An 18,838-nucleotide genomic window follows, 5' to 3' on the forward strand; every position below is an offset into this window, starting at 1 on the left:
TGAAAACGTTGGGCTGCTTGATACAACTTTCTTTTTCAGCTGAGAATTGCCATATACTGATTCACTTATCCTCGTTAACCTGTATTATTGGTGCGTGTCAAGTTTTCACTTCATTTTGATTTACCTTCAATGGTTCTGGATTCTTCTTTATTTTAGTTTGAGCTTTACCACCAACGTAACAGAAGCATACCAATGCAGCCATATCAACCATTTTAACGATATAGCCAAGTTGTAGATTTTCACGGCAACTTCACTAACACCTTGAATATTCAAGTAATCATATACACTTGAATATGCAGGAGAAAGCATTATACAATGGTTCTACTTTTTAGACCCACTCTTAGAGCCGCAAAATAGTTAACCGAGGAAAACATAAAAAGCAAGTTTGATAAAAGGTAAAGAACAGCACACCATAGCCTTTTAAGACTGAGTTCAAGGGTTCAAACCTTGTTTCTCACCACTTGCCACTATATGTGGCTGCCACTTTAAGTGGCTTAAATCCATACAGGTGCGCCCCTTAGTATAGTCTAGAGTAGGAGTAGGTCTAGACGTAATATAGACAAGTTCCAATTGACAAAAAAATAAAATAAAAGGTAAAGGTGAATCTTTGCTTTCTTTGCTTCCATAGTCCACAGTCTTGTATGCTCACACTTAGTATAACTAACTTCTTGTAAGGTATTAAAAGCAACAATCCATGCCTCACGAGATTGCCCACCGTATCATGACAACATAGGTTGTGTTCATCTCACTATCCTGCGTGGCCTCAAAAATTCCTTTGCTCATAGCCCACTGAAACTTGAAATGTTCTTAAGGGCTTCCTCTTCCATTTGCGCTAGCTGTCGACAAAACGTTTCAATATGGCGGGCCTCTTCTTTGAAGATGATTCTAAATTCCTTCCACACATATTCACGAGAGCCATCGGCCCGCCCCGGACCTAGAACTTTTCCTAGCACATCAAATCCTTTCCGGTCTACAGAGAGCAGATAAGCATCCTTCACGCAGAAGCAGATATTAGCAGTTGAAACCCATTGGTAAAAACATAAAGATTCTCCTTCAGAACAAATTCAACCAAGACTTATTAATGACATCTGGTAATAATGTTGCTTTCTTACATTATATTTTTAACAACACATATAGGAACAGTAAGAACATCTGCCATTCTTAGAGGAAACCAGCAAACATCTTAAAGGCAGTCATATCTATAAGTCACTGTACTCCATGCATCATAGCTTTTTATTCACCAGGAAATAACAAGCTCAAAAATAGGCAAGTTGGACATTGCAACTTCGTTGTTAAAGAGAAGGAAAATAAGAAAAGCAAGACAGAGCGAGAAGACATCGGTTAGATAACATTTAAACCACTGCAAGTAATCCTGCTTTGAACTCAGCATTTTACCACTGACTCTGACTAGACCTGCTTTGCACTTCAACTAAATGTTGAACCGAAAATCAACTAAACAAAAACTTTGGAACCAGTAGTAACTTTCTGATGTTAATACTTTGATGTGGACCAACATTAGAATGCTTGAAGATTTGCAAGCAAGTACTAATTCTGAATATGTAAAGGTTAACAGCCATGCCAAATGCTAGAACAAATAATGTTGTAACTACATAATTTACCAGCACTTAAAATTCAGTAACTTTTACCTTTGCATTCTTTTTCAAGTGTGTAATACAGAAGAGTATCAAAGCTCTGCGCCTCATTTCACTTTGGTTAATTCCATCAATAAGGCTTGTAGAAAATGGTGCTAAAACAAAGAAAACAACATATAAAAAACATCACCCAAAAGTAAAATGTACAAACACATCTAAAATTCCAGAAAATGGTGTTGAATTGTTGCTTACATAATGGATCTGGTTTAGATGCTTCAATATCTTCCAAATTAACTTCATGATTGCCTCCATTGCCATCAATATAAGTGCATGAACTGTAAGTGAATAGTTCAATGTAAGTTTGTTTCGCATGCTTTAAGGCCGGATTTCAAAAATTATTTCTAAATCATGCACCTTATGAATGCTATGACCATATTTCTACCTATTGTTAAAAGTTATCCAATTAGATTCTCCTCTGTTCAATAAATGCAAGGAGAAAAACTCGTCTCTCCCAGAACACTGAGATCATAAGAGGCCTTAAACGAATTAGATATTGGTGTCTAGCCAGTGATTATACTATTGCATCCACATGCATACCTGATACTCACCATTGAAAAAATTGAGAACAAAATCATAAATTTATAATTAGAAGGCAAGGGTAGAAGTTTGTTACTTCAGATTGAACTTATATACAAAATGTTGCTCATTTCCTTCCAGCAACTCCTTAAGGTTATCGCTTCGTGATGTAGAACCAAGGCGAGATGAACTTAATATGCCAGAAACTGAATAGCTTGACTCCTTAATAGTTTTTTGCTCTACTGATATGATTTCTCTGAGGCTCTCTGCAGCCAACTTAATCTGTTGAGAGGACAAGAATAAGCCATCACACAATATCCTAGTCTTCCATTCCATCAAGTAACTAGCCAATCCATTGTAGTAACAGAATTTTCTGAAAATTAATAATTAAGTGGCCAATATCAAGCTAGCATAAGTTTTGACTGTAATTACTAGAAGGGTGATAAAATTCAATTGATTAAATTACAATATGCACGCTCAGGTATGAAGAAGTATGCACTCGCACCTTTTCATCTCTGAGAGGAACAATATCACCAGTCAATGCAACCCGAGCTGGTAACTGCATTTGTATAATTCTTAGACTAAGAAAACTCTGCTAAACAGTTGAAGATTACAATGTTATGCAACTACTACTACATACATACAAAAAATTTAGCTTCAATTTGCATGAAGCCCTTATTGGTTAAGTAATCCATTGCATCTGCTTACAATTCTTAGGGAGGGATTCAGGACAAGTCAAGGCAAGAAAGAATGGTTCCAGATATAAGCCAAGAAGCTGGAGCGGGGCAAGTTATCTGCATGAACACAAAACAACTAACTAAAGAACGAACAATCATGAGCACCACCAACCTTCTTTATTGATTTCAACAAGCTTGCAAGTGGACCTGGAAAAGGACTGGCGACAGCAAAAGAACTGCGCTCATCAATCATCGCGTTCTACAAAACAAGAATCTAGATACACTGAGACAAGTAGACATCAACTTCAGATGTAATTGCAAACAAGATTCTGTAGTGCATAAAACAATTCATATGTTGCCCGCAACTAGCGGATCAGAACCAAAGAATGCAGTAAAATTTGTAGGAAGCATGGCACTTTAAAAATGCACAAATAGCAACCAATAATGCAGAATTGAACATATTTTAGTGCAAATTTCAGTAGTTACTAGAGAGAATGTCATAATGGGAAGTCAGAAGACAAAAAGTACATCAAAGTTTGAACATGCAACAAACAGTGTTAATGTCTGCGTTTAAATGGCAATATCAACATATCGCATTGGAAGCACCACATTTCTTAGCAACAAGAATCTCAACAGTGGAGTCATGTCATTCAGAGCTAAGCTTTATGACATAAAGTCAATCCAGATCCGTGCAAGGAATGGTATTCACCAATCACCGTCATGCAATCATTTCTTATCGGCTCAAGGCTTATTTAAGTTCCAATCCATGTCATGTGAAAACCGTAAAACTTCTTTCTTACAAATCTTATTAGAAATGACAAGAAAAACAAGACAAACAAAGACCACGTGAGTGAAATAACTAGAATTAGCACTTAGAGCTTGTACTTTGGCAATGACACTAAATGCTAACGCTAACAGCCATAGAAGAAAATCTGGTGAGCAGTTAAAGAGCATGGATCAGGATACATAAGTAGGCTGACGAAAACAGGAACCTGAAACTAGGTAGTAATGCTAACGTGAACATGGGAAAAGAGATAGAAGAAGCAGCAAGGTCGTACCACATTATGCGAGTCCTTTTCTGGAACCCAAATGTAAGGCTTCCCTTTCTTGACAAAATACTTGACTTTTGAGGTGTATACTTCCCCTTTGCTGAGATAAAATGAGAAAAAAAAAACCCACAATAATAAAACCAAAGAGCAACAGCTTTTTTAGCTGAAGAATCCAAATTTTTAATTATACAAGAACAGATAACTCGTTATTATTCATTGCTGTATCGTATTGATTTTCGATACCTCCCTTTAGCGTCAGCTTTTACTGTGTTGAGGTTACCTTGCCAATTTGCTGCCAATATATTCTGTAAGCGAAAGAAGAAAAAGATAGAAAAGCAGTCAGCTTCAATCGATCCAGCTGCGTCATTTGAACTTAATAACAAAGGACCTTGCTTGTAAGTTTATTTCTGTATCTTAGGACCTTGCATTTTTCGGCAAGTGTTAAGGCCGATGCTTTGCTTCCTTTCATAGTTGTGCGGTGATGCACAGCAGGTGCTCGTCGAAATTACTGGCTTAATTTTGAAAACGGCAAGCCAGAAAACCTGGTACGGTACCTTCACTTGGTTGCCCACCAACCGCTGGGCCTGCTTCGTCTTCGTCGTTTGGGTTTTGGATTTTGAAATTCTACGGCTCTACTCTATATACCCTGCCGCCTGGACTTACTAAAGCTTGGTCCAGACTCCAGAGTCCTTCCCAAAAAAAAAAAAAAAACTTGGGTCGGTACAAGGTAATAAGGTTAATTCCAATAAACCCCCTCAAAAATACTCTTTTTTCATCTTGCCCCCTTGAGTGTTGAATTGCACCAATTCACCCCTATAACATTATAATATTCCCAATTAGATACAATCGCCTGAAATAACCCAATTTGTAGTTGGTTGGATCATGCATACTTCACCTAATTATGTGAATAGACCGATGTCCCCAAAAAAATTAGTAATTGACATGATTAGAAAAATATGTAAATGAAGTGAATAATTTTCTTTTCTTTTTAAGTGGGAGAATAACCTAGTAATAAATGAAGTGACCGGATTATTTACTTGATAACCTAAAACGTTGCATCAGTTGTCCTCTTATCATTTCAACCATTGTGATAATGGTTATGTCAATTATTGATTTTGGCGGCGATAGTTTGATCAATTCGCAGAATCAAGTGAAGTGCAAATTGATAATAATCGGCCACAAATTGAGCTGTTTGGTTCAATTACACCTAATTGGGAATATTGTGCTATTATAGGAGATGGATTGGTACGACTCAACATTTCAAGTAGGCAAGCTAAAAACAGACTTAAGTGTTTGGATAAAGTATTATTTGGAATAATTACTCTAATACTTTTTTATCATGTGATGCATGTGAGATAAAAAGATAAAGTTGAAAAATGTGTTTACGATGCAAGTAAATTAATATTTGACAAAATTGAACCCCAATATTACTTTTTGAGAGAGTTTATTGATATTAACCTAGTACTTACGTGCGTTAATTTCTCTTTCTAAACAACAAGAAATTATAAATGTCACAACTTTCTTTGTCGTTGCCAATTCTATTTGGATTGCAATTTTTTGAAATTTTTATAGAAAATGTATTGTAACGATTTGATATACATAAAGTAAAAAAATGATTAAAAAATATGTTTACGAAAAACGTAAAATTTTTTTGTTAGAAAATGGCTTTCCAAACAAGGTGTTCGAAATGTAAACAAGGAAAAACTAAATGCGGCTACGTCGTGGATTTTAAGTTAGTCAGAGGAGATATGAAACAAAACACATTCGAAAGGGAGCAAACAGAATATGTTACTTTGTTGGCAAAGCAAGGCATATCAAGTGCCGTAAAGATGATCCCATGTTCGCCTCCATGTAGGGTGTGAAACGAAATCGAAATCGATAATTCAGAACTTTGAAATTGAAATTTTTTGAAATTTTGGTATCAGAATTTTCGACCAATTTCGATTTTGAATTCACCAATTTTGAATTCAAATTCGTTCCGAATTCAATTCGAAATTCGGTAAATTCCGATTTCACCGAATTCATGAATATAAAAATTATTATATAAATATTATATTACATATATATATATAAAAATATTATATATATATATGTATGAAATTGAAATCGAAATAGGAATTTTGATTTCACCGAATTCATAAATATAAAATTTATTATTATAATATAAATGTTATATTATATTATATATATATATATATATATATATATATATGAAAAACATATTTGAAATCAAAATAGGAATTCCGATTTCCGATTTCAATTTTGATTTCGAATTGTGAATTCGAAATCGAAATTTCGATTTGAAAAATCTCATTATCGCATTCGACCAATTCGAAATCGAAATTCCGATTTTCATTCCGAATTATCGAATTCGAATTTTTAAATTCAATTTGAATTAATTTGAATTCGATCGATAAATCAAAATTTTTCGATTTTGCACACTCCTAACTCCGTGTTCCTCCTTTAGGAAAAGGATAAATCCAAAGTGGAACTAACGTTCATTGCAAATTCTTCCTAATCGTTAAATTGAAGTAGATAACGGAGCCCACCTACGACTATAGTAGGATTAGAAAACATCTACGGCGTTTCCCAGTTTCCCATAAAAGTGAACGATTCTTGAAGAAGTCGTGTGCAGTAGCCACATGACAGCAAAATACAAAAGGGCAGAGCCTGCCTAAAACTCATGTAGAGAGCCTTCTTGACTCTCTTTGAGCTTATACAATAAACTGGATCCAACCACATTCAGTAAAGTATCAATAGGGCAGAGCACCATCACCAGATTATAATGTCTTCAACAATGGTTGCAGATGAGGACGATTTCTTGTGGGATTCGGATTCAGAGCCACAATTCTTCGACAAGGATCGGCACTTGCGATTCCTGGAGATGATGTATGATCTCCTGCCGTCGGATTACCAGACTCAGGAAATCAACCGCCTTACTCTTGCCTACTTCACCATCATAGGCTTCGACATTCTTGGCTCCCTCGATCGAGTACTTCTTTTACTCGCTCAATAATACAGAATATTTGAGTCCCTTTACAGAATCTAAGAATTCAATTACTAAATTCATTAGGCTGCCACAGTAGGTTGTCAATTGAAATTTCTACTCTTTTCGTTACGGATTAATCGAGTTATGTTTTCCCAATAATTTTAGCAAAAATCTACACACTAAACTTGATTTCGCATTAAATATCTTAAACTTACGGAATCAAGAACCGATTTTGGAACTTAACTGGACGTCAACCTTTGTAGCTTTAGCAACGGAAATTGCGACACGCTGAATCTACATTGTACTCGATGGTTGCAGAAATTGGCTTTAATTTGCTCGGATTAAACAACTTGAGCTGAGAGAATATATTATTATAAAGCAATTGCCCAGCTAAAGGCTAGAAGAGGACAGTCTAATTAATGGAAGAAAGACCTTAAGCCTGTGGAAGCCCAGGAAATGCTTAAGAAGGGATATAAGGGAAAGGTTTCGACTTTCTAATGTGTTGGAGAATTTAAGCTGGGTATTGGTAGTTAATTCTTTTGGATGATATTGTGTTTGTGTTCAGGTTTGACGGTTGTCTTATAATTTTGTCTGATAGATTGACAAAGACGCCGTGATAAAGTGGGTTTTGTCTTTGCAAGCTCATCCAAAGAACAAGGATGATTTGAACAACGGTATGAGCTCTTTCGCAAGAGTCTTTCTAAATCTAATATGTTTCTATATTTTGTAGGTGGCAGATTTGACATGGGATTTTGTGTTTCTACAGGACAATTTTATGGATTCCACGGCTCAAGAAGTTCTCAGTTTCAATCAAATGTTGAAGGGGTATGAGAACTGGTTACAAGTCAAGTTAGGATTTAGACTTGGCTGGAAGAACCATATATTTCTCTTCTTCTCTTGGATATTGCAGTATTAGAATGTATTTTCTAACACAATAGTGTCTGCTTGCAGGCATTAGTCCCCAATGGTAGTCATTTGGCAAGCACGTACTGCGCTCTGGCCATATTGAAGACTGTTGGCTATGACTTGTCACTTATTGATTTTACGTCAATTTTAAAATCAATGAAAAACCTTCAGCAGTCAGATGGGAGGTAATTTCTCTGTTCAAATTCATTCTTAAGACTCTGATTTAGGGGTACATCGTTTGTGGGACCATGTAAGGTAATGTGTTTCATGGCCTTGTAGTTTCTGGGGAACATGGATTCCCCTCCATCCTCGGATACTTGTCAAATTGCCAACTTTTAAGATAGATCTGTAGATATATTGATTTATTACCTGATTCATATTGTGATTTTGAGCAAAAAATGTAGGTATGATTTGCTTGTAGACCATGACTTTATCATCTTTGTTAGTGTATCATATATCAAACTCCAGAGAGTATAGAAAAAAAAAAGTAAAGAATTAGCAATGAAAGAAGTATTTGCAACCTTTGTCCAACCTACCTTTTGTTCCATTCTAGATCACAGCTGGAAAATTTCTTTCACATGTTGAGAAATTACCTGCACCACTGCATTCACTGAAGAACAATAAAAAAAAAAGGCTGCAAAATGCTTAGCTTTGCTTATCTCTTAAATGCTGCTATGTGTTAGCATCCATCTTCTACATCCTCAATTGTTTATTTGTTTATTTATTTATTGAAGACAGTTTCTCATTCTTGAGCTAATTTCTATTCTCTGAAATTACTCTTGGCAGGAATAGTGTCAAGCTGGATGCATACTCTAACATTTGTAGTTGCCACATCACTGTTATAACTTGAAGATTTTGTGATTTGTCATTTTAGCATCGATTAAGAAAATGACCTAAAGGAGTCCTTTCTAGCTTTGACATTGTTCTTAATTCTAGTCGCTATATTTTTCACTTCTTTTTTATCTACCGGTTGATTCTTGACTAATATTACAAACTGATACATGAAAGCTGTTGTCTTTTTCCAGTTTTATGCCTACTCATTATGGTGCAGAGACAGATCTCCGTTTTGTATTTTGTGCAGGTGAGGAAGATGCTTTTAGGTCCTTCTTATTGAAATTCTTATATTGATAGATAATACTAACAGTTTAATGTATCAGTGGCCATCTGCTTTTTGTTGGGCAATTGGAGTGGTCTGGACAGAGAGAAAGCAAAGGATTACATAATAAAGTGTCAGGTATGTAAAGCTTGAATGGCATGTTTAGTTTGTTTAATTATTCAAGTTGCAAACATATGTTCCTATTGTGTATCTGAGATACATTTAAGATGTGCTTACAAGTGTTGTCCTTGCAGTCATATGATGGTGGTTTTGGGTTGATTCCTGGTTCGGAATCACATGGTGAGTGGACACAATTGTGTATGATCTTGGCATCTGCTTGATCTTCAGCGCATTGAATTTTTTCTCTCGTCTTTTTTCCCGCAAATAAACAAACTTCTCTTTGTTTCTTTGGTAGTCTTCAATGGTTTTTGATCAACTTATCTTTTTCAGTTACTTTTGCTAGGTGTCATTGTACTCGATTGTTTTTTTTCTTTCTAAACCCATAATATTAGTGGTGTTGGATGCAGCTTTATTGTGCTTCCCTTTCACATACAATTTGAAAATCAAACAGCTGTATCTTTTTAGCAGCAGGTTATTTGTTGAACAACATTGGTCTTTTTCTGCTAGGTTATTCTTTTTTTTTTTTTTTTGTCCATTTTATTCTGCCAGGTTACTCTTGTTTTGTTTGTTTATTTTTGTTTTTAACAGTGTTGTTCTTTTTGTATGGAATGTCACTGTTTACCCGCAGGTTGTTTGGTACTGGGTAGTGGTTGCTCAACTTTTTTCCTTGGGGGGGATCATTTTTATTATTTTTGCAAGCAACAGATTTTTTTTTTTTTAAACTTTTCTTCAAGGCTGTTCCTATATGAATTTACTCCTCGAATGATTAGTGACTTCTGGATCTGGAAGATGCTTCCTGTTTCCTAATTCAATTTTGTTCTCCATTTGAGAATGCTGAAAAATTGAGAGAAACATAATAGTAGGATACTGTGCAATACTCATGGGTTTCTTTACTTAGTATCACAGGGGGTGCCACGTACTGTGCTGTTGCATCTCTCCGCTTGATGGGCTACATAGAAGATGATCCATTGTCTAAAGTTATGTCCCCTTGCATTATAGATGTGCCAATGCTGGTTGACTGGTGCTTGCAGGTTGGTTTTCTTCATCTATAGACAAATATGGTTAATCCCAGAGTCTAAAAACACATATTCCCTTGATTCAGAACAGGAAAGAACTTTATTTCATTGTACAAGAGGGTGAGGAGGAATTTTCCCATAAGTGTACAAATCTGTCCATATTTTATGACTTCAACTAGCCTTTCACTATGGATATAGATGAGAATACTTCTAAAACAACCAGCAGTTTATAGTTAATGTGCCCACAGGGTCCTCTTTTCTTCTTAGATGATTAGCATATTGCTTCTTTGCCTGTTACAGAGGCAGGCAAAAGACGGTGGATTTCAAGGCAGACCAAACAAGCTTACTGATACATGTTATGCTTTTTGGTAAGTTCAAAACTTCCATTTTAACTTCCTGAGCTTGGTTGCATTTCTGATGGCATGATTGGCACTGCGCTTCTACAGGGTAGGAGGAGTTCTCAAAATCTTAGGAGCTGAGAAGTTTATTGATGAAGGGGGCTTACGAGGATTTTTACTGACTTGTCAGTCCCAGGTGCTACCTTCTTCTACATTCAATGTGTTTGTTGTTATTAAGATGTGTTTGTCAGTCCTAGCATTTTACTGACTTGTTAGTATTAAGATGTTTGTTATTTAGTTCGTAAAATCTTGTAAACTATGACTATATCAGGAATCATTAAAGTCTCACTCCGTACAGCACGTACAAAAGAACTCAATTAATAAACATGCAATTGCATGGGCAAGAATTACGAGATTAATATTGAAAATCAACCCCCGCCCCCCCCCCCCCCCCCCCCCCCCCCCCCCCAAACAAAAAAAAAACCAATGGAGGAGAAAACTTGTATGTCCCATGAAGCAAACAATCCAAAAACTTCATGATTTCCTGTTTACTTTGTGCTATTCAATTCTAATTCCCCTCACCTAAGTGTTAGGAAAGTGTCTGTCCCTTGTAACAGTATGGTTGTAGCCAGGGCGTTCTTCATTTCCCTATTCGAAATATTATGGGTTGCAAGAAGGAGCGGTAAGTTATCTGGCAGTGGATTATGGGAGGAAGTTGGGGGAAATCATTCATAGCATGAGGCATTATTGGCAAATAGAAACTATGTTCCATGAATAGGTCTCTCAGGCTTTACCGAAGTAGTAGATTACAGCCTTTTGTGTGTCCCTATTCTCTCAGAGACACGGAAAGCGTTTTTTTTTTTTTTTCAACTAGATTTTCTTGTTTTCCCACCCCTAACAAGTAAATTGCTGGGTTTATGGATGACGTTTGGTTGTCTTCAAGATTTCTGAAGATGGTAGTGTTTTAAATGATATCTCATTGCTTTACCATGGTTTCTTACATTGAAAAATGATTAAGCTTGTTCCTTCTCCTGTATGAGACGGCTTCGTCTGCTTTTTACTTGTAATGAGTATGTAAGAAATGTAAATTTTGAGCTGCAAAATCTCATCATTCCTTGTTTTTTGTTATTTTTTTTCCAGTATGGTGGTTTTTGTAAATCCCCCGGACAGTTCCCAGATCTTTACCACTCTTTCTACGGATTTTGTGCATTTAGTCTATTAGATGAACCTGGCCTAAACCCTGTCTCCGTTGAGCTAGGAGTAACAGAGATTGCTACCGTCGGACTCCATCTCCAACTGTAATATTTAAGCTTGCGCTATTGGAACTTGGAAGTGCCATTGGGTTCCGGCTTAGTATCCCAATAATTGAGGAAGGATTGTTAAGGTTTCAGCGGATGGCATCTGTCATGACAGCGCTGCCACCTTACTCTTAATGGTTATTTTTTTTTTTATTAGTATATAGTGATGGGATAGTATTGATGTCCAATTTACTTTCTTGATCGTGATGTAAAACGAGATGGCAATCAGTTGCTACACCAATTATTGGGTACATATGTGCCGCATTTGTGGTTTTTCCCAAATATTTTATTTTTGCTTGCCTGAGCTAAATATTCAAGAAGGTTTTAAGGTTATGACTGGTGTCACTTAGAAGAATTATTACAAGCAACTGGCAGATTTTGCGTATGATGTAGGCATGTACTGCTGCTAGATGTTGCGTGGCATAGCACCAGCAAGGAGAAAGTGCATCCCACTTCTAATCAGTTGCCACGGATTACTTGGTGTTGATTTTTGTTAGGTGGGCAGAAATGTACTATTTGTAAACTGTAGAAGCATTTAGATGGTGGAGTAAATTAGAAGTCATTTTTCAGTCATTAAGATGATGATTTCAAGTTGAGTAATCTAAACGCTGCTGGGTATATTATCAAACTGGTTTGAAGCTAAGATAAAATTGGTTACTTATTTGGAAAGATGAAGCGTGAATGTGAATCAAAATGATACTTATAACCATCTTTCCTGTAAGACCAATTATTAGCCGTTGAATTTAGTTTCTTTCTCCCAAAAAGAAAGAAAGAAAGAAAGAAAATTGGTCCCTACTCCCTATTCTATTCCTTGTGGTACAGCTTTTGCGATATTCGGTCAAGTTGTGATCATATCATATGCATTGGGTAAAAAAAGCCTCTTACTGTTAAGGCCATGCACATCCATCATTAATAAACATTACAATACAGTGGGAGGGAGACCGATACCAGAAAGCTCAATTCGGATTTGTTTGATTGCATCTTTTGAAGCATGTGATCATCTTCAGTTCAGACATGGTTTTGCCAATACCATGAGTGCCAGTATAATACATTACTATATATTGTTTTAGAGATTAGAAAAATGTGCTCAACGAAATGATTCTTCAAGGTGGGGTGCCTTTGGGGCTGCACGCACGGGACTTTGTCACGGGCAAGTGCTCTGTTTAGCTACTTGCCCTGTTCTTTAGGTTGATGCCAAAACATCACATTAGCAACTCGCTGGTTTATACTTTATAGTAAAAACAAATGGTTATTTCCGGGCATATCAGTTACTTGCTCATGCACCCTTTATGAACCGGCTAGTTTAGTTATCGAACAAATTCACCTCCATCCTGATTTTTGTACCTATTTGAAAAGCTGTTCTCCTCTGGTCTATTCAAAATCATTTCTATGGCAAAAAAGAAAAGGAGAGATGCTTGGCTCGACAACTATTATGCCCCTCCACAGTTCCTTTTCTACGTGTACGGATGACCATCTCCCTCAGTATCATCATAATTGGGGGGGGGGGGGGGGGGGGGGTCAATTCACCATTGACGCCTGTTTGAAGCTGATAATACGTGAACCAGAAAAAATTAGTATTTGCTCGAGTCCATAACTTCACATCTGGTCATAATAAAAAGAAAATCATTGGATCGTTCAATAATCAGAAAATGTAAATGTCAGGAACAGAGTGAAAGGGAATATTGTGCCAGAAAACAATAAATACTTGCTGATTAACATTCATCTGTAGCAGTAACACTAACACCGTGGCTTGATTTTCAGTAAAGGCTTAGTCGTCAGCAGTACATGATTACACAACCCAGAAAAGGGATAATTAGCTAATTACAGGAACATCCAGCCAACTCAGGAGACAGGAGATTGAATAAAACGAACCAACCCACTGGTCTTCCACTGGCATCAGACACCTCTCAACATCAGTTTCAGATTTCTTTATCTAAATGAGAATGTTGTCTCCTTGAATTTTGTCGATACTTGACGATTTTTGCACTGGTGTAAGACCCTTCTATTGACCTTGCTGGAGCATCTGATCCATGGTGTACTTGTTATCGGACGTTAATTTGAATGTCGGAGGTGAAGAAGCTAGGGGGAGTACCTGCGAAGTGTTGGAGGGAAATTGAACCACATTCACATTCTGATCATGTTGATCATTCTTCAACTCTTTTTTCTTATTAACAACAAGCGTGATAAATGATTCATTTTCTTCATCCATGAGAATAGTTGAAGTTGAAGGAACATCATTTCTGTGAACAAAATCTTGATCAATCTCTTCTGTGACCGTGAGTTTTCTTCTCAACTGTTTGCCCTCAGCATCCTTCAGCAATTGAAACATCGGAGAAGGTGAAGACCTTAACCAATTGAACTCTGCTTCATTAGCCGACCCAAAGAATGAATTAAAACCAGGTTGGCCATTGTACAAGGACTTCACTGGAGTCAAAGGGGGTGTATAATATGGCGGTGAAGCTATAGGTGTCAAGTAAGGAGTTTCCACTATGTGAAAAAGATCACTTAAGCTCTTACTCCTTGATCCTTTTCTACTCCTTTCCCCTCTAGATTTCGAATCCTCAGACTCCAAATCTTCTCTTGTTTCCTCTTTGATGGTGAAGAGAAATCTAGGAGGCCCCGAGAAGTTATGCATCCTCACGAGTTCTGCCTCCACACTATCTTCTTCATAGGGCCATAAATCCTTGTTCGAATTGCCATGATGTTGAGCTTGAGGTTCATGGACAAGGGTCTCATGAGAAGAGCAAACATGTTGTGGATTCAGTTTCAGAGTAGCGGATCTTAAAGATGAGGGCTTTTTCCAACAAAGCTTGTAGAAAGACTCTTTGGCCACTGTTCCTGTGCTGCTATAACCATCTTCGATATTATGTCTGTTGGGAATCCTCTTTTTCCACCATAACAAATAGTAAAGCTCAGCAGCAAGGGCCAAGAAAAGACATCCAAAAACAAGACTCAATCCAAGTCCTACACTACTCAAAGACTTCATCTTTATATGATTATATCTGTATCATAGTGGCTCAAAGAAGCTAGAAAGAAGTGGTGCCCCTTAACTGAGATACTACCGCTTCAATCTCTCAACCATGTAGAAGAAGATATTTGCTTCAAGCTCAAACCAAAAACTAGACAACCGACTCTGAGTTACTGAAAGCATATGCAGAGAGAAGAAAAACCCAAGAAAGAAAAAAAAAAATCTTACTAGGAATTTTGATGACTTGTCCCAGTCTTCTCTGGACATGCAATGCAAAGACACAGAATCAGCTTCTCATCTTTGGGAAAAGCTAGCCTTAAATAAAGAAAGAGTTCCCTTTTCTTACAGATAATTAATCACCTTGAGGAATGATGATGTGTGATTATGGCTTGCAAAGATTTTTAGCTTTACAAAGCATAAATCCCACGAATTTAAAGAACAAAATCCTCCTAAATTTGGATAAAAGTCATTGTCTAATGTGTATTGGTATTAAATAAAAAGGAATAGACGCCACAGATGTCGTGGCTTCTAGTTTTACATAGTTTTCTTCGAGTGATAAATCGTTTGTATTTATCTTAAAGCTTTAAAGCAAGCAATATCTAACTCAAACATGCAAAGATAATTTATAGGAGGAAGCAGGAACCTGAAGAAACCACTAGTGAGTAGCCAGCGCGTGGCAAAAGTCGGTGAACTATACGGTTGGAAGGTCGCATCCAAGGAGAGATGCTCACATGGGAATCATATAGACAGAAGAAAGTTAACTCATTCAGCATTATGCCTCTTTACCTTTTCCTCTCCTTTCAGCACTCTTGTTTGATGGTTTTCTTTTTATTTTTTTTTTGTTTTGGTTTCCCGTGTCCAAGTGAGAGGGATGATACATCATATGCGATAAAAAAAAAATGCTAGTAGAGGACGCAGCCAAGTAAGAAACAGCTGATCTTAAATTTTCTTTTTTGATTGACTACTCCAAATAAGATGAGATTCTTTGAGCTGTCATTCTTCTTGGTTTTTGTACATAGATTATGAGTCCAGGGGAACTGTTTTAAGGATTAAGTAAGACAATCTAGTGTTGCATGGTCGTATAGTGCCAACCCACTTCATCTACCCCCGGAACCAACCTGTGTACAAATTGGAAGTCCTTTTTCCTTTTGACTGATTGACCTCAGTATCCCATTATTCGACATTCATTTCTCATTTATGTCCTGGTAAAACCTGTTATTGTTCATCGAGAGCCCTACTTTGGCACCAACACATTTGCTGTGGAAATCTTTCCTCATTCTAGGAGAATGTAATAGGAGTGTTGTGGATATACTAATCATTTGAACTAATTGTTCATATTACGGATGGACGCATTTTCTAATCAAATTTTTATTTCATACACATCATATTACATTAAAAAATATCTCAATGAATAATACCAAAAAGTTCCATATAATCATCAATCCAAAAACGTTCAGGTCACGGAAGTAAGAAAAAGAACAGGATAGTTGTCAACACTTCTTCAGCTCCCCCTTCCAAACAGGATAAAATTTAACAAGCCAAATTAGCCTGAAATGAGAGACACAAAGGTAAAGAGGAGCTACAACGATTCATGAAAAAAATAGATGAATCCAGAACTGTTCGGACGCCAGAATCCAGTCTTGGCCATGCCAGTGTCCCTCAATTTTTTGGCCTTTGAGTACAAAGTTGCTACACTAAATTGGTCCAACAGTCTACCTCGTTTCAGTGATAACCTTTTCAGTTTTCTCTTCTGTAATTTCGTTTTCTTCTTCCTCCCTTTGTTGGCCCATCGTTCAATTTTGTTTTGAACCTTTAAATGGCATTGCTGTACTGCATTCCGCGGGCAATTGTAGGAGGTCTGGAAACCTCACGGCCTTTCCACCAAAACCATAGATGGCTTATAGGGATTCTGTCACAGTTCTCACGTTAACAACGTAATTCAAACACAGAATCTCTTGTAAATAAATGATCGTTCTTACCAATTGAGACAACTTATATTGGCTTTCACAGCCTTCCCAACAGTTTAACATCTTAAATGACTAGAATGTACAGAATTTCTATTGAAGCTAAGACAAATAAGCGGACTTCTTTTGCCCAATTAAAGAGTCACTAACGGCTACAAGATGCTACCAATATTTATGAAAATTGAGCATTACTCATTTTTATTATTTTTATCTTAAGTTTCACAAGTTTTATCAGAATTCAACTTCGCCCCTACAATTGCAGAGGCTTCAAGGTAAAGAAAAAAAGTAGCGGGGATGGAATCTTGGGGCGTAATTGAGATAGAACCATAAGTTAACCGGAAAATTGCTTACTCCATCAAACTGGCAAGTAAAAATCATTTCTTGCTGACTTAGATCGCTTGCCTATATGCCATAGTTTCGTCTATATTTTAGTTAGATGATGAATAGGCTTCAATGCCATCCTGAATGAATCTTACTAATAAAAGCTTGCATAGAAATGGTCAATCAATAAAGTTGAAGCGAGAAACTTTTGTCCATGCTATAATAGGCTCTTGATGGTTGATATATCGATGAACTTTTGGATGCATCTTTAACTTTCATTGAATGGGCCACATCACATTCTCCAGCTGTTCTTCTTTTTCCTCTTAGCTGTTTTATTAGTGTGTTTTTCTGTTTCATGTTTGCGTGAGCTTTCATTCATTACATATTTACATTGAACTGCACAGGGAAAAAGCTTATACCTAGGAAGGCTTTCATGTGGTCTTGTGACATGCAATTTTTTTTTTTTATCGTCATTTTATCTATATTATTCTACTTTATCCTAATATAAAAATAAATCCAACTAGACTTAACGCGGGATTGATGGAAATTGATCTATCATCAAATCAGACGACGAGTACACTATGCACACATATGAATTTTTTAGCAAAAGGTTTCCTTAAGAAGAACTTGGTGATGGCCAAGCCTTTGGGCTGTTGGTTGTGAATGAAAATTTGATGTTAACTCAATTCTTGGACAATTTATTCATGGGAAGACAATTTTTTTTTATTTTTTTGGGGGGCCGAGTGTTGGGTGGGGGGGGGTGTCCCAAATGGTAGTGTACTTCTTGTTCTCACCGTTTGAGGTGGGTTGTGGGGCTAGACGAATGCCTGTCGGGCCTTCTTTTGGGGCTATAGTATGGGTCCATTCTCAATAAGAGCATCAGCTGAAATGGCAATCAATGCTGCCCAGGACAAACTTCTAACAGGGGGTCGTTCTCGCAATAAACGATTGGAGGGGAAGAATTTTCGAGCCGGTCTCCACCTCATGTGATAATTTATATTTTATATTATTACCGCTGATTGAAACAAAAGCATCCAACTTCTTCCAGAGTACAAACTTCAGGCAGGAAAAAGAAACAATAAGTGTAATGCTTTCCTCAGAAAAAAAAAAAAAAAAAGTGTAATGCTTGGTGCAAATCTTGACCCATCAAATGTTATGGAATTTCTAGCCCTTGTATGAATGGGTTAACCTTTTCGTATCAATGGTATCAGAGCCAGACAAATAATCCCAATGTCCCAGGTTCGAGTCTCACGGGACTCTGCCTCCAAGAAGGGGGAGCCCCGAATTTCCAGGCCAACAAGGACGTCGGCCTCTAAGGAGGGGTGCTTGTTATGGAATTTTTGGGTCTTGTATGGATGGGTTAACCTTTTCGTATCATCAAAATTCCCGGATGGAGTATGGAATAGTAGTTTAAATATGGAAATGGAATTTTTTTTTGAAAGGCAACTACAATTAAACCATATCTCAAGCATAAAATATAAAGCTTTTCTAATTGATGTTTATTAGGCACTTGTTAATACACATAAATTCTACCCGACCTATCATGTATGTACACATACTAATAATTATTATCTTTCAATACATATATATATTTTTTATTAATTTTATTTTTTCAAAAATCTAACAACTGATATACGTCTTAACGAATATTCAATGTAGCACCTGTTAGAAAAACTCTAAAATATTATGTTAGACAGACCCTAACATATAGGGAAAAAAAACTAGCGATCGCCAATTCTGACATATAGTTAGTGGCTCTAATGAATTTTTTTTGATGAAGGGTCTAATGAATTGATTTTGATGAAAGGTCGAAAAAAATACAAGTCTAATGAAAGGAGGATCAGGTTTGGAAGCAGAACCCATAAGGGGGATAAAATAATAGTAAAGGGGACATTGTTGTACCCAGAGTGTAGTGGCATTGGTGACAG

General features: G+C 36.8%; 2 protein-coding genes across 4 annotated transcripts; one reads left to right on the forward strand and one right to left on the reverse strand.

The window, feature by feature from the left end:
* Nucleotides 1-368: 368 nt before the first annotated feature.
* Nucleotides 369-4,576, reverse strand: LOC113725489 (uncharacterized). Of its 2 annotated transcripts, XM_027248672.2 has the most exons (9): nt 4,316-4,575; nt 4,138-4,199; nt 3,904-3,994; nt 3,018-3,104; nt 2,674-2,727; nt 2,266-2,450; nt 1,845-1,927; nt 1,647-1,747; nt 369-992 (listed from the first exon to the last, which is right to left on the reverse strand). In XM_027248672.2, exons 1-9 carry the CDS (start codon nt 4,361-4,363, stop codon nt 780-782), a joined length of 924 nt encoding a protein of 307 aa, XP_027104473.1. In that variant the 5' UTR covers nt 4,364-4,575; the 3' UTR covers nt 369-779. The 2 variants fall into 2 exon arrangements, with proteins under 2 accessions (XP_027104473.1, XP_071930050.1); XM_072073949.1 differs by lacking the exon at nt 2,674-2,727 and having other exon boundaries at nt 4,316-4,576.
* Nucleotides 4,577-6,541: 1,965 nt separating this feature from the next.
* LOC113725486 (geranylgeranyl transferase type-1 subunit beta) lies at nt 6,542-11,939 on the forward strand. 2 transcript variants are annotated; one of them, XM_027248667.2, is made up of 11 exons: nt 6,542-6,886; nt 7,482-7,557; nt 7,650-7,708; nt 7,835-7,974; nt 8,815-8,870; nt 8,947-9,023; nt 9,140-9,185; nt 9,912-10,036; nt 10,322-10,389; nt 10,468-10,555; nt 11,500-11,939. In XM_027248667.2, exons 1-11 carry the CDS (start codon nt 6,680-6,682, stop codon nt 11,659-11,661), a joined length of 1,104 nt encoding a protein of 367 aa, XP_027104468.1. In that variant the 5' UTR covers nt 6,542-6,679; the 3' UTR covers nt 11,662-11,939. The 2 variants fall into 2 exon arrangements, with proteins under 2 accessions (XP_027104468.1, XP_071930051.1); XM_072073950.1 differs by having other exon boundaries at nt 10,468-10,544; nt 11,500-11,753.
* Nucleotides 11,940-18,838: the final 6,899 nt, after the last annotated feature.

The sequence above is a fragment of the Coffea arabica genome, chromosome 2c (assembly GCF_036785885.1).
Source record: "Coffea arabica cultivar ET-39 chromosome 2c, Coffea Arabica ET-39 HiFi, whole genome shotgun sequence".
Classification (NCBI taxonomy): Eukaryota; Viridiplantae; Streptophyta; class Magnoliopsida; order Gentianales; family Rubiaceae; genus Coffea; species Coffea arabica.